Source organism: Octodon degus, unplaced genomic scaffold, assembly GCF_000260255.1.
Source record: "Octodon degus isolate 3935 unplaced genomic scaffold, OctDeg1.0 scaffold00043, whole genome shotgun sequence".
NCBI classification, from domain to species: Eukaryota; Metazoa; Chordata; class Mammalia; order Rodentia; family Octodontidae; genus Octodon; species Octodon degus.
In genome coordinates, this window is record NW_004524619.1 from 5,612,489 (window position 1) to 5,632,958 (window position 20,470).

The following is a 20,470-nucleotide window of genomic DNA, read 5'->3' on the forward strand; positions in this document are numbered from 1 at the left end:
TCTCTCTCTCTCTCTCTCTCTCTCTCTCTCTCTCTCTCTCTCTCTCTGACACTCTTACTGTGCAGTTCAAGCTGACCTTGAGCTCACTTTGTAGCCCAGGGTGTGGTCTTGAACTCACAGTGATCCTCCTGCCTCAGCCTCCCAAGTGCTGTAATAGTCTATTAGCTCTTAATTTAGCTAATTTCTGAAGGTCCCACTGTTACTTAGTGTTTGGGTTCCAACCACTTCAGCTCCCCAGGATCCCTGGAGACCAGTCTTTCCTGAAAGGGAGCAAGGCTTTATTGAAAGCTAGCGCTAAAGGAGACAGAGGGGCCTCTTACTACCTCAGATCACATCTCACTATGTGCAAAGGCTTCCACAGTTGAAGAGGAGAGGGAAAAATACAGTGAGACAGCAGCAAGTTTCCCGGCTGTTTTGTCTGTTTGCCTTCCTCCACTACAGCCCTTTGCCCATTCTCAGCACCTCCCTTACTGGTGGAAATGAAATGAGCTCCAGCCTTCCTAGGACGGGCACCTGCTCATTCCTTCCAGGTGTGCGTTTTCTGTCCACTTCTTTGAGTGAAGGAGAGGAAGCTGTGGTTACTTACTCTCTCAGCCTGAGGAAGTTTGGAGAAGCAGCTCATTTCCCTTCCTACTTCCTTCTTCCCATCTTCCTTCTCTTCCTTTTCTTCTTCCTTTTTAATGTGGTTCTGGGTATTGAACCCAGGGACTTCTCAGTGTGTAAGATCCCCAGCCCCTTTTAGGTTTTATTTTGAGACAGTGGTTCTGCATCACTAATTGGACAGGCTGGGCTGGGACTTGCCACCCTCCTGGCTGAGCACCCCAGGCTTTAAAGATCTATTTTACTCTCTCACTTACACAGCAGGTTCTATGAATTTTTCTGGATCCTTCCTACAAGGCTGAGAAGTCAGTTACTCAGGCTCTTCCCAGTCTTCCCACTCTGTACCTCCACATGGCTTTTTAATAACCCCGAGTGGAAGTGCACCTTTATTAGCAGAGCTGAATTCTTGGGTCCAGATGTACAGAACAAGACCAGATCCAGAAAGTACAAGCACAGACAGGGACCTCTACTCAACCCAGAAGGGAGTCACAGCTCTGGCCAGGGTGTGTCAGATCAGCAGCTTTGTGAACAAGAAAAAGGGATCGCTAATCTACAAAAGGTTCCCACCCAAAGATACGTCAAAAACTCCTCTCTAGAGCATCCATGCAAATTAGGAATTCAGGCTTGCAAAAGAGCATCCAGTCCTGACTGGTTAGTGTCTGAGCTCAGTGGTAGGCAGCTCATTGCTCAGCTTTGGCTATAAGGGGAGGGCAGGTTTCGGGGACACAGATCCTTGTGTGTATCTGTGCTAGTGGGATGTTTGCAGCTTGCTTTTTTTTAGGATTTTAGGTTGTTGTTGTTTTTTTTTAGAACCAGGGATTGAACTTCCCTTGCGCTTGCGCTTGCGCTTGCCAGGGAAGTGCTTATTCTACTAAGCCATCTCCCAGCTCCTAAGATAGGGTCTTGTCCTGTAGTTCATTTGTTTTTTTTTTTTTTAAGTAATTTTATTGAGAAACAAATAACAATGAGACAGTTTCAAAACTGAGTATACTAGCACAGTTTCAGTCATTAATACATTGCATATTGTTGTCTTAGTGGTTATTCATTGTATAAAAAGCAGACATGATATCCTGTCCACAAACAGTATTAGGACAAATCTCTCTTATTCAATGAATCAAGAGAATGCAGCTGTATATCTATCCTATTTTGAATATATAGATACAAAATGTTCATTCATTTGTATCTCCCTTTTTTGTTTAGTTTTGTCAGAGAAGGGTATTCCATTGTCATTTAAATATTGTAGGTACTTGAATTCAGCAAAATAATCCAATATAGTCCAGAAGTCTATAATACTAGTGGGTTTTCCATAAGACTGGCAATGTCAGAAGTTGTTGACTTGAGCCTTTTACTGCTCAGCATATTAATATGGCTTTACTTTTTACATTTCGTTTTTATACTTTTCTGCTGGGTGGTTAAGACCAAGGTAAAGCAAGACCTCTATAACAAGAAATGTAACTTTTGTATCTGATAAGGTCAGTCAAATCCCCTCGGGATTTATCCTGAAGCCCTGTACCGCAGTTTGTAGATCCTTTGTCAGTGTCAGCCATGTCGATGAATCATGGCCATTGCTTGACAAATTTGCTATCTGTGAAAGCCTGAGAGAATGTTTTCTCTCCATGAGACTCTCCTTAGGCACACTCTACATCATTGGTCACTTTCCTCTGTGGCCCTATAATCTCCTGATCAGAAATTTTGGGACACAACTGAGTTACATGATGTTACAGTACAGGTTCTCCTATGTTCTGAGTCTTCACTGACCTTGAAAGTCTAGGGCCAAAATGTTGGCTATCCTTGTACCCCTGTCATGTAGTTCAGACTGGCCTTGAACTTACTATGTAGCCCAAGCTGGCCTTGAACTCACAGAGATCCTACTGCCTCCCAAGCTCTGGGATTACATGTGTGCACTGTCACTCCTGGCTTGCAATTATTGTATTTTTAACTCCAGGGTAGAGCCTGAGCCCTGGGTCCCTATTTAATTATTTGTTTGGTTCTTCTGTGAAAGGTCAGTACAGCCCCTTTCCTAGTATTTCATTCTATTTCATTTTGGGTGATCCTTGGCTGTCTTACCTTGGGCTGATGGACAGGAAGAGCACACAGTCTTGGAAAAGAAATTAAAGCAAAACAACACAACCAAAAGCATATTATGTGTTTTAATACTTGTCATTTCTGTACTGTGTTTTTATGTTTCTCAGTTGAATGGCAACTTCCCATTATTTTGGAAGATTTAGCTGAATGTTATGATTTTTTGCTATATATTGTGACATTTTGCTACTTCAGAATAGTTTTATTTTTCGGTAACAATTTTCTAGTCCAGATTATTTCTGAATTTTATAAAACATAGGTTTTTTGACTTTGTGTGCAAAAATATGAATTAACTTAAGGCAAATGTATATTCTGTGTACTTAATTATTGCACTGCATTCCAAACCCATCAAAGGAATCGCATCTACATAGCACATGTCACATCTACATACATTGTTTTCACACAGGTTGTGGCTCCTAAGAAAGCCCGCTTAGCGGAAGCTCAGAAGTCTCTAGCTGAAACCATGGAGCTTTTGAACGAGAAGAGAGCGGAGCTGGCGGAAGTAGAACATCACTTGGAGAATTTACAGAAGACATTTCTTGAGAAAACGGAGGAGAAGGCTGCTTTAGAAGATCAGGTGGAGCTCTGTGCTAAGAAACTTCAAAGGGCTTCGCAACTAATTGGAGGACTGGGTGGAGAAAAATCAAGGTCAGATTTCTCCGTGTTTTCACAAGATTGAAGAATGTCAGGCTTGAATACGTGATCTTCTTTGGGTATTTATTACAGTTACTACAGATTTCAGAATGACTGGCTGAGAGTGTGGGCCATTCTACAAGGCAGTTGGCCAGGCCCCTCTGAAGAGGATCAACAATGCTGACAAAGGGTGGCGTCTTAGTTACCTTTCTTGTTGCTGAGACAAAGTACCCAATACCCAAAGTTAAAGGAGGAAAGATTTTTTTTTGGCTCAGAGTCTGTAGAGGCTTCACTCCATACCGGCTGGCTTCAGTGCAGGGCGGCACAGCAGAGTGGTGCCACAGAGCAGAAATAGTCCATGGTGTAGGAGGCGAAGGCAGCAGGCAGCTAATGGCCTGCCTACCTTTCCCTGTATTGCGTCCACGCTACCAGCCTTTTGAGTGGTGCCTCTGAGAACTCTGTTAATCCCAACCAGTGGCCTATTTTAGTATCATATGCCCTTAATCCCAGCATCACACACTCTAGATCCATCTCATTCCAAAAAGCTCCATCTATGAGTACATGAAGCTTTGGGGTCACCTTCATATGCAGCCATAGCAGATTATATTTGTAGTTTACTTTTAAAGAATTTTTAAGGCAAATAAGGCACATATTAACAAATTTTAATCTAAACATCATATGTTTGTTATACAGTGTGCTTTACAATTTTATCCAGATGAGGTGGTATATCCCTGTAATCTCAGTACTGGGGAGGCTGAGGCAGAAAAACTGTGAGTTTGAGGCCAGCCTGAATTGCATAGCAAGGCCTTGTCTCAAAAAATATTTTACAATTGTACGTATGTTCAAAATTTTATGTAATCAAATCTTTAGGGAGACTATTGGATGTATAGCTCACTTGATTAAAATTGACTTCAAAGAAGATACAACTGGCTTGATTTAGCAAAGTCAGTTATTATTTTAACTTCTTTCCTTGGACTGGATGGCAAGCTATTGCGTGTATTATCTTTGGTAAATGGGTGGCATTATAAGGTGATATGTCTTTGGCAATACTTTAGAGTTGAGGATGGATAATTTTGGAACATACTTTTTATTATGAGGGTTTCATTCAGTGGAAAAATGTGAACCTCAGTCATTCTATCAATGAGACAGAGTTTCAAAATAGGCTTTATTTTCCCTTTAAAATAAAAAGTAATAATCTCAACTTCTGTGGAGGTTAAATTAAAAAGGTTTTAGTTGACAGTCTTAACAGTACAATGCATGCCATGCCAGCCCTGCCCCTGGGGCGCACTGAGATGGCGACTGAGACTGGGCATGGTGGCGCATGCCTGTAACCCCAGCACTTGGGAGGCTGAAGACAGGCGGATCACTATGAGTCCGAACTATGTAGTGAGACCCTATAGACCCTGTGGACCCTTACTAAAAAATAAAAAAAAAAAATTGTACAATGTTATTTATAGCATAGCAGTAAATACTGAAACAAATGGTATGGCTGCTAGTCCAAACCATCCTAGAGAAAATTCTTAGGTAAAAATACTGGTGTTTTGCTTGATTCTGTTTATTCTGAAAGGCCAAATCCTGCCAGAAATATCTAATATTGTAATAATGAAAGGTGGATTTTTATTTCTATAACATATATATATATATATATGTATGTATATATAACATTTATAGAGATACATATATATAAAACATATAGATTGCATATAGATAGATAGATAGATAGATAGATAAATAAATTTGAAAGTAGAAGGAATACAACTTCTTTACATTACAGATAAGCTGACGTCCCACATTTCATACCTTTCGCTCTAGAATGTGGACTGAGACCACTGGCTCTTTCAGCTACTGTCTTTCGTCATTTCCACCGTGACTCTGTTCTGCTTTTTGATCACACAGGTGGGCCCAGGCTGCCGCTGACCTTCAGGTCACATACATAAACCTGACTGGCGACGTCTTGGTGTCAGCAGGAGTAATCGCCTACCTTGGTGCTTTCACTTCTGGCTTCCGACAAATGTGTACTAAAGACTGGAGCTTATTGTGCAAGGTACTGGTACTTTCTGTGTCCGAACATTCAAAGAAAAAAATACAACTCAAAATGTGAGTTGAACTCTTTGGGAGAAAGGATGATAATAAGGACAAAGGAAGAGAAACTGAAAATATAGGGCCTTCTTTTTTTATTTTTTGCTGCTTCTTTAGTCAGTAAAATACTGATCCGTAGTCCAACTTTTTAAACTCTATTTCTTTTTCTGGTACTTGAGAATTATTACATGATAGCTGTTGACAATTAAATCAGTACTTTAATTTTTAAAATATTTTAATTACATAGATGAAAGAAAACATTAGATTTTTTTATTTCTTACAGGAGAAAAAAATTCCATGTTCAGAGGAGTTCTCCTTAAGTAAGACCCTAGGTGATCCGGTGAAAATTAGAGCTTGGAACATTGCTGGATTACCCACAGATACATTCTCTATAGATAATGGAGTGATTGTTGATAACTCTAGACGCTGGTAAGGAACATAAAGTTTTAATCTTTCCAGTCTTTTATTTGAAAGTTTTCCAATGTACATAAAAATTGAAAGAATTTATGATAGGCAGCCTTATGGCTGCCATCTCCTGGAACATGCTAACAATGCAGTTAGCATTTAGCATGTGCTGCTCAACCACGTCTCAGTCTACTCCATTCAATCCACCAACATCTGTTTTATGCATTTTAGTGTACGTTATAGACAGAGCTGTATTTTCTCCTGGACACATCAGCATGCACATCATTAGCTACAGTTCAGTATTTTTTACATTTCTGAGGCACAGTTTCACACACTGAGATATACAGAACTTACATATGCTACAGTGGGCTTTAACAAAAGTGTACACCTGTGAAGCTCAAACCTTATCAAGATACATAAATAGCAAGCACCTGGGAAGCTCATTATTGACCCTTTCCAATAAATACCTACCTGCACCATCTCTGGGAAATTATTGTTTTATTGTTTCCCACCATGAGTTATACCTGTTATAGAAACTCCACGTAGAAGTGGAATCATATGTATGTGCTCTGTGTGTAAAGCTTTATCCATTATGCATAATTTTCTTAAGAATTATCCATGCTATTATGTGTATTGGTTCTTTGTGTCTGACTTTTATTGCTGAGTAGTATTCTATTATATAAATATACTACTGTTTATGCATCCTCCTAAAGAATGAAAAAATGTATATCTCAGCTATTTCTTATTTTCAGCTATATAACATTTATTTTTGCTGTATAATTCTACTCATTTTCAGGATACTCTAACTTAATAGTGTGCAGTTTCACAGATATCTTTTTCATTTATTATCATTGATAGCCTAGTAACTTAACTTTCAAAATGATTTTTGTTGCTACTTTTAGTTGATATAAGTTTGAAAACCTCAGAAATTATTTCCCTCCAAGAAATAGTCTCCTGTAATAGTTATTTAGTCATGTTGTCATATAATTTTGTTTTTTCACAGGGCCATTTCTCAAACAAACTGTGATAAATACTCTTGAGTTCCTGAAGTCATCAGTTACTATTCTAAGTGGCCCATGCTGTCCTGACATTCCTGAGTTTATAGATGGGAAAACTTAAGAATGACTTACTAATTTTAAAGTTAGTGACATAACTGAACTAATAAATGATAGAGTCAGAATCTGAACCCAAGCAATCTAACTTTCAAATCCTTGGTTTTTGGGGGTTTTTTTGTTGTTGTGGTTTGTTTTGTTTTAAGAAATGTTCAGAGGGAGACAGCTCAGCAGTTTAAGTGCCTGCCTGCCAAGCGTAAGGTCCTGAGTTCCATCCCTCATACCAAAACCAACAAACAAAAAATTTAGGGCTGGGCAGGTAGCTTAATAGCATGAGTGTCTGCCTGGCAAGCACAAGGTCCTGAGTTCGATCCCCAGTACAAAAAAAAAAGTTCAGACTTTATTTGTACATGTCTCCATTTCATGCAGTTTACAATTGTCTCGAGGAATGGTTACATGTATATATTACAGCACGTTTCTTTTTCTTGTTTTAAAATCCCTTTCCCTTCCTATCCTCTCCCTCTCTCCTCCCTCCTCTTCCAGTTAACCTATCCATTTTCATTCCTGTTGATATCATTTGTCTTAGCACATGCCATGGCCTATAATGTTTACATTAATTGGGGTTATTAGGTTCTCGTACATGGCATCCTTTTGTTCTTCATTTCTTACATTTCTTCTTTAATTCTTATGTCCTTCTTGTTTCGCTTCCCCTTTCTCCATCCCTCACTCTTGTTCCTTGGGATCACTTTCTGATTGCTAGAGAGCCAATCCTTTCTAGCCATCCTTTATCATTTTCTTTATCATGTACTTTGTCTCACTGAAATGAGAGCTACTGTAAGGAATTTAAGCATATATGTCTGGTTTATTTAACTCAACATTTTATTTTCTAGGTGCATTCATTTTCCTACAAACGTCTCAAATCTGTCATTCTTTATAACTGAGTAGTATTCCACTATATTATTATTAAGGAGATTGGCCTACAGTTCTCTTTTTTAATTAGGTCTTTATCCAGCAATCAGGGTAATACTTGGTAGCACTCCATACCTTTCAATTTCTTTGAAGAGCTTGAGGAGTATTGGTGACATTCTTATGTTACTGTTTTGTAGAATTCAGTGATGAACCCATAAGTTCCTGGAGATTTTTTAGTTGGTGGATTCCTTGCTACAGTGGAAATTTCATTGTTTGTTATTGGGTTAGGTATATTCATGTCTTTTGAGTTAGTTTTTTCTATTAGTTAGTTTTGGTAGTTTTTAATGTGTCTAGAAATCTGTTCATTCTTAAAAATTTGCTAATTGTTCAAATATAATTTTTCAAAGTACTTAGTATCTTCTAGATTTCCACAGTGTCTGTTGTGTCAAATCCTTGCTCTAAGGGTGAGAGAGATAGCTCAGCAGCTTAAATGCCTGCCTGGCAAGTGCAGGGTCCTGAGTTTGATCCCCAGTACCCCCCAAAATCCTTGCTCTTTATCCTAAGATGAAATATGGAAAAGGATATCACACTTGCTGTTGTTACAACTATAATGCAAATTTAAGTCTTTTGAAATTGGAATTAAATTAAAGATATAAGGAAATCTTGACTTCTAGCTATAGCTAGTCTTAGGCAAGAGTTTTCTGCCTCTCTATAGGAGTAGGACAACTCAACTTAGTGTTTGTTTGTTTTGTGATACCAGGGTTGGAACTTGGGACCTTACGCTTGTGGGGCAAGCATTTATGCCTCTGAGCTATATCTCCAGCCCCAACATTTCGACTTAATAAGGACTGATAAAGGTATGAAATTTGGCCCAAACGTTTTCCTACTTCTGCCCTAGAGGCTGAGTTTTCCTCTTGACCTTCTTTGAGCTATAATGTATCATTTTTTAAAATATTCATGTAAGGTTGTATAAGATAGAATCAGATTTCTTTTGAAGTAAACAAGAATCTCTTAATTATTGTATTGCTGAAAACAGTGATCTCAGCATTACCAAGAGCATTGATTAATTTGTAGGTATTATTGCTTTTTGCAATGGGATGAACAAATACTGTATTTTTTTATTTATAAGGGCATATAAAAGGAAAAAATTCCCTTGCACTTGCCAGAGAAGCACTTATTCCACTGAGCCATCTCCCCGGCCCCCCACATTCTTTACCCAACAGAAAGCACAAGGTTTGCAGTTTTAGTATGAAATTCAGTTAACCCATGACACTCTACTAGCTCTTTAATGAATTGTTGTCAGCTATTGTTATTCTGCTGTACTGTCAAACTTTGGAAGTTCATCTCCATATCCACCTGTACCCTTGTCTCCATTAACCATACTCCTTCCAACCCTTTTCCCTAAATCCTTCAGGCTTTGACAAACACTCAGCCCTTCCAAAAAATCATGTATTCTAAAACATAAAGTCTTTACTACACTATCTTAGAAAAAATTCTGAATAGGTTTCAATTATATAGCAGACTACCTAAGGAACTAATCTGAAGATAACATCATGCAATACAGCAACCATTGTTGAATTCCTATTATTTTGTTTAGTGAAATTTTGTATCTTTTCTAATGCTGTTTTTTTAATTACTGTTTTGTATTCTTTTTAAAATAATTTTAAAAAACAAAGTGGAAAAATTAAAGCACAAAACAGTTAGGTAATTTGCCTAATGTTATCCTAAGACAATAATTTGTTCATTTAATCAGCAAATAATTGTCTAGTACTTGTAAGGCTTAGTGTGGCAGGGCACGGTGGCCATGAAGATAAACGTGGGAAACTGAGTTGCTTGGGGTCAAATTCTAGTCCTGTAGCTCACCAGGTATGCATCTTGGGCTATGTTACTAAACCTCTGAATATTTCAACTGTAAACTGAGGATAAGAATAGGGGTTGTTGTTTTTTCTTTTTCAAAATTATATTTTCATTAGTTCATGTTTGTAGTACACAGTGATCCTATTCACCCTGGGAGTTAGTAACACATCTTCACTCTTTGTGTTATCCCCCTCCTTTTCACCTTCCTTTCCAGCCCTTGGTCCTCTTCCCATTTGCAAAAGATCCATTTTCCTGTGTCCTATTAACTTTTTTCTCTGTCTCTCTTTAAGTGATGTAGGGGCTGGGAAAATAGCTCAGTGGCACAGCACCTGCCTGTTAAGTGCAAGGTCTTGAGTTTGAGTCCTGGTACCAAAAAAATCCAAAACAAAAGATAAATGATTTATATTTTGAATTTCTCATATAAGAGAAATCATGTGATACTTAGCTTGTGTGTCTCATGATCTCAGAGAGTTTATGAAAATGAAATGAATTAATTGTTCATAAACTGCTTAAAATAGTCAAGCATATAGTAAGCGCTACCTGGGTATTTAGTCAATAAGATAAATCTTAAACTAATGCATTAACTAATTAATTAATACCATAAGGTTAAGAGTAAATTCATGGTAATAACTGAATAAACAACTTTATAATGTACAGACATGTACTACAGTAATAACTAGCATGGTTATAGATTTATTTATTTGGTACAGGGTCTCACTATGCAACATGGCGTTTGGTACCAGGGATTGAACCCAAGTCCTTGAGCTTGCCAGGCAGGTACTTAGATCACTGAGCTATCTCTCTAGCCCCAACATGGTGATACTTTAAATTGTCTGTTGTATTCATGAAGCTTTTAGGGATGTTTCTATAAACTGTTGTGCATTTTCTGATTATATTTGAATGTGAACATTTTACTCTAATGATAAAAAATCTTTTTGTTTGTAACTTTCCAAAATCCTGAAAAAGCAAGGAAAAATATATAGAATTGTAAAACATTAAACATTCTATTTGAAAATTCTGAAATACAAGAAATGCAAAAAAAATTATATAGCAGACATACCCTGGACACTTACTTCATAGTTTTATTTGTAAACTGGGAAAATTCTTTATAATCTTATGGATCTCTTGTTATAAAATTTTAGCAAATACTTTGTAGTAATATTTTTCATACTATGTCCACCAGTGTTATATATTAAAATTACTTTGTTGGAGAGAGCATAGTTAGCAGATTCATGAAGTCCTCCTCCTTTCAACTCTGAGCTAGTTTTGGAATCTTAAAATCTTGGGAATGGACTCCATGAGACCGAATTTCTTCATTTGAAAAGTAAATAAGAATAAAACTCCTTCTCACTTTTTCTCAAGAATTATCTGAAGATTAATCCTGGTAACAGATGTGAAATATTGTGTATTTACACAGATTGATGGTGTTGTCATTTAAATTACACAATTTTTAGGAAATCTCAACATCTTGTATTCTTTAAGAATATCTGTTTTATATTTTTTAGGCCTTTAATGATTGACCCCCAGGGTCAAGCCAATAAGTGGATCAAAAACTCTGAAAAAGAAAATCAGCTTAATGTTATTAAGCTATCAGATTCAGATTATATGAGAACTTTAGAAAACTGCATTCAGTTTGGAACTCCACTTCTATTAGAAAATGTTGGTGAAGAACTGGATCCCTCTTTGGAACCTTTACTGCTTAGACAAACTTTTAAACAAGGTAGAAGTCAATTAATTTTAGTTAAAAAATTGAATTATCTTTGAGGCATAAAAAAGTTTGTAAGTTATTAATAATGTTAATACAGATATTCTTTGTTTAGCAACCTACTTGTTTAATGTTGGAACTTATGACTGAGGCTGTTTAGACTTACCACTTTTTTTTTGTACAGTCTGTATTTCTTATTTACAGACCCTCAAAGTCTTTTTTTGTTCATTATACCTCATTCACAGAGTATAATAATATTTGCTAATCATCTCATACACTATAGTAATGTAGTTTTATGTTCTGTTATATGTTATAGTACTTCATGTAAGAGTTATACAAAAAAGTCATGAACTTGGAGTTTCCTTTGGCCATTTCTTTGATTACTACTATAATATATATATACTATCCACAATTCCTCATTTAGCAACTAATTCAATGAGTGACCTGGACTCAGGAACAGAAATAGGTCATCATACAAGGGATGTCTGTAACTCAAAACTTCTGTCTATTGTTATAAGTGAAAAATTAGAACAAGATACATTGGGGATGAATCTTGTGTTCTGAAATGAATGCCTCATCCTTTCCTCTTTGGCCTGATCACATATAGAAGCTTATTTAGACAGACATAAAGAAGCTGAAGCCAGTTTCAGCCGTCCTGGCATTCCTTTATCCTGTGACCATTGAATTACTGTGAATAGTAGTGTGGTAAATGCAGAGCTGAGATGAGTTTAGATAAATGTTGCCCACCTTATATCCTTCTGCTTATGAAAATTTTCTCTCTGCAAAGTTGTATTTTTTTTTCAGTTACTGGAGATTGAACCTAGCACCTCCTCACTGAGCTACTGTATCCTAAGGCTATAAAGCCTTTTTATATAAATAAAAAATAGAACAAAACCCAAAAACATGTGTCCTCATTAGGTTGCCCAGCCTGCTTGAAATTTGATGAAGGAAACCCAGATGGAAACTTCTTTGACAAAAGCTCTATGACAAGAGAAAATGTTTTACACTTCTCCAGAATGAATCCTGCTGTTACAATTCCTTACTTGTATCTGTGTCTATGAAATGTTTTAACCTCTTTTCTACCTCAAATTATGTTACAATTCTGTTTGTAAATTAGGTAAGGCCTTTGAAGAACGTAGGAGGGTCTTTGTAATTTTAGCTACTTATTATGCATTTGTTTCTGAAATATAGGAGGCATTGATTGCATCCGACTTGGTGAAATCATTATTGAGTATTCCTTTGATTTCAAATTTTATATGACTACAAAACTGAGAAATCCACACTACATGCCAGAGCTGGCTACAAAAGTATCTTTGCTCAATTTTATGATAACTCCAGAAGGACTTGAAGATCAATTACTAGGTATTGTGGTTGCAAAGGAGAGGTATGCTTTTTCCTTAGATGCTTCCAAGTGGTCTGGCAAAGAATATTTATGGGCATTAATATTTGTATTTTATGATTAGTTTGAAACTGTTAAATTTCATATTTTGTTATCATAAGTTAAATAATTATATGCCATGCTGGTCCCACCCCTGGGGTGCACTGAGACAGTGATTGAGACTGGGCGTGGTGGTGCTGCACCTGTAATCCCAGCACTTGGGAGGCTGAAAACAGGAGGATCACTATGAGTCCGATCTGTGTAGTGAGATCCTGTAGACCCTGTAGACTGTGTACTAAATTTTAAAAAAAGTTAAATAATTATATTACCCTTTCAAAGTAACCACTAGGTACTAAGTTATAAGCCAGCCATGTTATATATGAAGCTTCTAGTATGAGCAGTAGGATTTAGTTACATGCCACAATTTCTGTCTTGTATCTGATTGAGCCAGAAATTTCACCCCTAGTAATCTGTCATGGATAGAATCAGAAATACATCTGAATAGTCAGCTGGGGGCATAGCTCAGGAGTATTTGACTACAGAAATACATCTGAAGACTTGCATACAGAATGTTAGTGAAGTTAGAAACTACTTGAGAGAAGGAAAATCAGGGTTCAAAAATATACACACTGTAGGTAATGTGATATTTAAAATTTGATAAATGGAGCTGATTGTGATGTCATACATATTTATAATCTCAGAGAACATAAGAAGACTGCAAGTTCTAGTCCTGTCTGGGGAACTTAGTGAAACCTTGTTTCAAAATAAAAATTTAGAAATGGCTAGGGATTTAGTTCAGTGCAAAGGCCCTGGGTTCAATCCCCCATAGAACACTATACCCTCAAGAAGATGAATATCCATCTATATCTCTATCTCTCTATCTATCTATCTGAAAAAAATTGAAAAGGAATGTACTTGAATGCTAACAGCGACAATTCCAGGTGTGGTGAGATTATGGGTTATTTTTGTTGTTTTCTTGATTCTTTATAATTTTAATAGCTGCATATAACTACATATATTTTAATGAGAAAAATATAAAACCCAGAGAGGCTCCAGTAAATAATTGCTTCTGGAAGGGTATCTTTGGTTCCCTTTCCCCTTGAAACTTAATATAATATCAAATAGTCTATTACATTAAATGAAATTAAAAGTGAGCCTATGGGGGGCCAGGGAGATAGCTCAGTGGAATAAGTGTTTGCCTGGCACGTGGAAGGTCCTGAGTTCAATCCCTGGTGCCACCAAAAAAGCAAAAGTGAGAATATGTAACTATGAGAAGTGTTTCATTTCCAATATTTAAATCCCACTCGTATTGTAAGACAGAACTGTCATAACATATTCTATGATATTCTGGGTTGGGTTACTTTGAAGTCTTATCCCATCTTTGTTTGAAGACACAAGTACCAGTTTTGTCTTTTACTTAAAGATCCAATTCTATGACCAGTCATCCTCTCTATGGTGTCTAATATAGAAAGAATGATGAAAATGAAAGCTAGTGTTCACCAAGCCAAGGAACAGATAAGAAGTTTCATACTGAGTCTCTTCTCTACTTTTTATTTTCACATAACTGGATATGTTAGATAAATTTGATGTACTATTAGATTTGTTGTGGCACATCTTATTGTCATATTTCACATATATAAATATTTTCTTTGCTTGAATTTTAAATTATCATTTGTATGCATTTTCCCTCATGTTATAATAAGGATAGCAATCACTTTAGCTTATGTTATATATTTATAACATTATTTAAATGTCTATAAAATTTTGATATGTAATAATTAGATATAAAGTAAGTAAACTGCTACAGATTTAGACTGGATGTTTCTATCTTTTCAGACCAGAATTGGAAGAAGAACGAAATGCTCTTATTCTTCAGTCTGCAGCTAATAAGAAGCAACTAAAAGACATAGAGACAAGAATTTTAGAAACATTATCATCCTCAGAAGGGAACATTTTAGAAGATGAAAGTGCAATTCAAGTCTTAGACTCTGCCAAAATTATGTCAAATGAGATAACAAAGAAACAGCAGGTAATATAACCTACAAATGTTTTAATTGTAATAATTTAATTGTATGCCTCAAGTCTCTGAGAAAAATGCTAAGTAGGCTTCCTGGAAAAGAAAAAGAACTGATAAAATACAAAAGAAAAAAGAAAAGAAAAAAAAGAAACCAGAAACTTTATTCTCCTAGAAGAATATCTCACTGTTGAATTACTCAAAACTTGGGATGATATACATGACTTCTATACATAAAAAAAATCAACTTAGGATGAAATTTTTAAATTTATTTATTTGTAGTAACTAGGTAAGACAACCTAGTCAGGTTCATTTAAGTTTTAGTTGATTCTTCACTTAATAATCAAATTTGTCAACTTGTCTTGCTTCTGTTCGTGGTTAGACTCTAAGGTATGTGGAGAAATTTAGTTGTTGAAAGGATAGTAAATGGTTCTAGGAACCAATAAGATGTTCTTGTCACGTGGTTATCAGAGAGAGGACTGGGATGTGAGAGTGGCAGGTGGAGGAAAGATGGCAAGTAGTCTATAGCCAGTAATATGTGCATTGAAGATTCATCTAACACAACTAAATCCTGTTTTTATACTGCTTTTTATAGAATCACAGTACTATGAGTAGAAGAGACCATAGGTAGCTGTTCTCCTTTCTACTTTATAGGTGAGAAAACTAAGCCTTAAAAAAGTTAGTTGAGGCTCCTCTTTGCACAGTTAAATGGTATTGCAGAATGACATCTGTGGGCTAACTTTGTTGATTTTTAAGTCTTCCAGCTCGCATTGTTCCCACCCTATATGTTAGGTACTCCTTCACTTTTGGGTAATTAAAACATAAAAAACAACCAGAACAGAACTAAGGTTGTACTTGATATTTTTCCAATACCAGTTCCACTATGAGGCAAAGAATTTTTGAAAGGTTTAGGTACCCTTCCCTTGGATAGGTTTAGTTTCAGAGAGTGACAGTAAAGAGTCTTTCTGGTTATATATATATATATATATTTTTTTTTTTTTTCCAAGTTTTGGGAGAACCAAAGAAATGAAGTGTTAGAGTAATAGTTCATGGCAGCCTTCATTTTGGATGATGGTTGAGATTTTTATACACATACATACTTTAAGAATTTTTTCTGTATGCCAGTCCCACTTCTGGGGCACAGTGAGATGGTGATTGAGACTGGGCGTGGTGGTGGGCACCTGTAATCCCAGCACTTGGGAGACTGAAAACAGGTGAATCACTATGAGTCCAATCTACATAGTGAGACCCTGTAGACCTTGTAGATCCTGTCCTAGATACACTAAAAAAAAAAAAAAAAAAGAATTTGTTCTGTAGATGTCAGAATAGTTTCCTGTGGTTTAGTGATTTAGAGTTTTATGAATTTGTGAGAATTATAAACTATTTAAATACTATATGCCTGGAAGTTTTTACAAATAATGAATTATTTTCATTTAGTATCACTGCATATACTGCTCACAAGTGTTTATTTCTTGGGAAATGTCTTGTTTTTAGATTTAAAGACATTAACACTAAATATTTTTAAAGAATATTGCTCAACTCCACAATTTCATACTGAAGATTCAAGTTTAACAAACATTATAAATATATTACTGATTAAGCCATGGAAGATGAATTAAATTATTCACTATTTGAAAATAATAGCTATGTTTATTGTTTGTTTTTACTTGCTATTTTTATTATTGGTAAAATGGAATTTGAGTTTTAAAAAAGCATGTTTAAATGTTTTGTACATAAAATACTTACTGAAGTTTAAGACAGATTTAAAGTTTACTTTTATACTTTAAAATATATATATATTTAGTGTAGGGTCTCACTACATAGATTGGACTCATAGTGATTCTCCAGTTTTCAGCCTCCTAAAGTGCTGGATTACAGGCACACATCACCATGCCCAGTCTCTGTCACTGCCTCATTGTACCCCAGGGGCAGGGCTGGCACGGCACATGGGGGATGGAACCCCAGCCACTGCACTCTGCCTAAGCAGGGATTGAACTCAGGCCCTTGTGCTTGCCAGGGAAGCGCTTATTCCACTGAGCCATCTCCCCGGCCCCTTTATATTGAATACTTTGAGAGTGTTTCTTTGCAAGGAAAAGAAACCTACTTAAATTAGCTATACTGCAAAATACACATGGGAATATTCTATATTTTCATGTATAAGAACTATATCAAGGCCCGAAGGATGAATGAATATATTTGTATGCTGTCTTCTCTTACGGATCTTCTGTGCTTCTCTCTGTGTTTAAATACCCATTTCTTCTGTAAAGCATTTCTGTCTGCCCACTTTTCTAACATGTAGGCACCACTGAGAAAAATTCATATTACCTTTTAGCAATAATGTTCAGCATGGCCTGACTTCAGTTTCTCTCTCTCTCTCTCTCTCTCTCTCTCTCTCTCTCTCTCTCTCTCTCTCTCTCGTGGTACCAGGGATTGAACTTGCTAGGCAAGCGCTTATTCCACTGAGCTCTCTCTCCAGCCCTGACTTCAGTTTCTGAAGTGTTGTTGTTGTTGTTTGTACCAGGAATTGAATTCAGGACCTTGCACTTGCCAGGCAAACACTCATGCCGCTGAGCTCTAACCCTGGCCCAGTTTCTGGAAGTTCTTAAAGTTCCACTTTTCCAGGGAATTTGAGTTGCCTTGGGCCTTGTTCTGTCCCTACCACCTGGCTGAATCAGTTACAAATAGGATCATACAGCAGAAATATGATAAAATCATAGCACAGATGTCTTTCTTTAGCAGAGGCAATAGATAGCACTATCAAAAAAGGTCAGCAGCTAGAACAGCGCTCTGAACAACTTCCCTGTAGAATACTAACCTATCTGATTGAGTTGTCAAGTGAACAACTGTCTATCTGAGACAAAATTATTTTCTGGGGTTGAATATTTATAACTCTATTAGGTCCAGAAAGATTTAGGAGAAACTAGTTGAAAAAATATTCCCAATGTATAAAACTATCAAGCCCCTTATGGTTACTATGACAGAATTTACCCTGGATTCTGATTCATGTGTTAACCCCTTAAACACAATAAATGCACACTTCCTCTCACTCACTGTCCTTTCCCTCCTCTGGCTCTGACCCATTAAAGCAAGAAAGGGTGAATAAGTAGCAGACGTGTCAGATTCAGATAAAGAATGAGATTTATAGCGCTAATATTCCTCAAATGAAAGAGAAATGATTGCTAGTCATACCCTGAATGTATAAAGTACAGGGTTTTTTCCTCCTCTCTTCCATCTTTTCCTTCCTTGCCCCTCCCCCACCTTAGTTCTTTTCTTTCATGTTTTAAGCATAATAAAGTTCTCTTTGATTAACTGTGCTTAAGTCATATAGTTTTGTCATGAAGTCAGGGGCTGGGTTTTTTTTTTAAAATAGAAACTATATTATTAAAACACATCTTCCATTTTTAATCATAATTTCTCTCTTCTAGATTGCAGAAAAAACAGAACTCAAAATAGCAGAATCTCGAGAAGGTTATAGGCCCATTGCTAAACATTCATCAGTATTGTTCTTCAGCATTGCAGACCTGGCTAACATTGATCCTATGTACCAGTATTCTCTCATCTGGTTCGTGAACCTTTACATCAACTCCATTCATGACAGGTGAGCATTCTCTCACTCCTTCAGACTGCAGAGATGAATTTTTTTCAGCAGTGGGACCCAGGGCCTCACACATGCCAGGCCAGCACTTGCCACTGAGCTGCATCCCCAGCCCTTCAAGGTTGGGTTTTCATCATCCTTTCTATTTAAAAATATAATTTTTGTTTCTAATTATTTGTAATATATGTTTATTATAGAAATTTAAAAGATGAAAAGTGATACAGGGCCAGGGAGATAGCTCAATAGAATAAACGCTTGCCTGGCAAGTGCACGGGCCTGCGTTCAATCCCTGGTTCCACCAAAAAAAAAGAAAAAAGAAAAAAAACCGAAAAGTGATAGAAAAATGAAAGAAAAAAAGAAAAAAACAAGAGCTAATTGATGCCTTCCTATTTAGGCTGTTTAGCTTCTTAAGGTTTCCACGTAAAGGGTATCAGCTTCAGTCATCTTTGTTTTTCCTGCCTTTTAAACATTTCAATGAAGAACATGATTTATTTCTGTTGGCAACTCCAGTTTCTTTCATCAGCTTTGAAACGTTTTAAGAATTCAGTTTCACATGTCTATTAGTTTGCAAGCTTATTGAATACACACAGATTTTGGATTCTAGAATTTAATCTCAGGGTTTTTTGTTTTACGGTTTTGTTCTGTTTCTGTGGTTGTTTTGTTTTGAACCATGCGACTGAGGTTGGCTTTGAACTCACTTGTAGCCCAGGTTGGCCTCCAATTCACAGCTATGCTCCTGCCTCAGTCTCCCAAGTGCTGGGATTACAGGTGTGTGCCACCATGCCCGGCTTTATCTCAGTTGTGCCACATACTGGCTAGGTGACTACAAACAAGTCAGCTAATCTTTTGATTGCCTTAGTTTTTGTTATCTATAAGATAGGAATTATAATAATAGTACCTGTCTTTTAGGGTTATGAGAATTAAATGAAATAATATTTAATAAAATGTTAATAATTGTGGCTGGTATTTTGTAACTGCTATCCTTGTTTTTTTGTATTTTGGGGGAAGGGTCTACAGGGTGTTCAGGATCTCACTGCTAGATCAGAGTCATAGTGATCCACCTGTTTAGAGACTCCCAAGAGCTGGGATTACAGATGTGCCACCATGCCCAGTCTCAATTGCCGTCTCAGCATGCCCCAGGGATAAAACCCCAGCCCCTGCACATGTGTGCAGACATTTTAATCCGCTAAGCTATTTGGCCGGCCCATAACTGCTATCCTTGCTAAGTAAAATAGTATGAAGGAAGTTCAAGTTGAAAAATTAACAAGAATGTCAATAATAAGATTCATTGGGGCTATGAAATAATTGTAACACTCATATACTTCTACTGAGGTTTTAAAATAGTGTAGCCAGAGCCAGCAAGATAGCTCAGCAGTCTAAAGTGCCTGCTTAGGTAGGTTAGCCAAGAATTCAGGGACCCCGGTTTGATCCCTGGCCCCACATGCTGAGCTGGCCACAAAAATAAATAAATAAATAAAATAATGTAGCCACAATGGAAGTCAAAATACTAAAAGATTTACTGTATAACCCACCAATTCCATTTCTCATGTAGGTGTATGCTTAAGAAAACTGAATGCAATTGTCAACACAAAAACTAATTTTTTATTGTTTTTATAAAAAAAAAAATACTATATTCAAGTGTTACTTGGGTTAGTTTGTTGCCCTTGCAGTGTGTTACGTGAAATACAGTTGGGTTCAGTTGTCATCTTTTATATTCTATTTCAGGGTTTTCCCTCGTCCTTACTAACTTTCTTATAAGTTTATCAAACCATTAATGACTCCAACAGTTAATCCTATGCAAAAAGGTTTTTGAGAGAAATGTCGCTACTTCCAGCCCTTCAGTTCCATTTCCACAGACCCAAGTACTATTTTTATATATCAAAATTTAGGGAGCTAGCTCAGTAGAATAAGTGCTTCCCTGGCAAGCGCAAGGGTCTGAGTTCAATCCCTGGTTTCGCCAAAAAAAAAAAAAAGAAAAAAGAAAAATGTAGTTTCACATGTAATTATAAGAAAGAGTAGAGGCTGAGGAGATAGCTCAGCAGTCTTAAGTATCTGCCTGGCAAGTGCAAGGACTCAAGTTCGATCCCCAGTACTACACGCCAAGCTGCATGCCACCATGCAGGCCACCAAAACCAGGTGTGGTGGTGCACACCTACAATCC

The 20,470-nt window shown here is 36.8% G+C and overlaps 2 protein-coding genes across 5 annotated transcripts in view; both read left to right on the top strand.

Annotated features, from left to right (window-relative positions):
- Dnah12 (dynein axonemal heavy chain 12) overlaps positions 1 to 14,675 on the top strand; it is a 186,845-nt gene extending 172,170 nt beyond the window's left edge. For 2 of the 4 annotated variants that reach the window (XM_023715786.1, XM_023715787.1), the window contains exon 53: positions 3,089 to 3,188. In XM_023715786.1, coding sequence (XP_023571554.1) covers positions 3,089 to 3,102 — 14 coding nt within the window. In that variant the 3' untranslated portion in view covers positions 3,103 to 3,188. Of the gene's footprint in view, positions 1 to 3,088; positions 3,331 to 5,211; positions 5,360 to 11,122; positions 11,228 to 14,536 lie in introns of those variants that run through there. The other 2 variants (XM_023715784.1, XM_023715785.1) reach the window with 2 other exon arrangements.
- A 24-nt stretch (positions 14,676 to 14,699) lies between these two features.
- Positions 14,700 to 20,470, top strand: part of LOC111816871 (dynein heavy chain 12, axonemal-like) — a 72,473-nt gene continuing 66,702 nt past the window's right edge. The window contains exons 1-2 of the mRNA XM_023715723.1: positions 14,700 to 14,729; positions 18,140 to 18,312. Coding sequence (XP_023571491.1) covers positions 14,700 to 14,729; positions 18,140 to 18,312 — 203 coding nt within the window. The remainder of the gene's footprint in view (positions 14,730 to 18,139; positions 18,313 to 20,470) is intronic.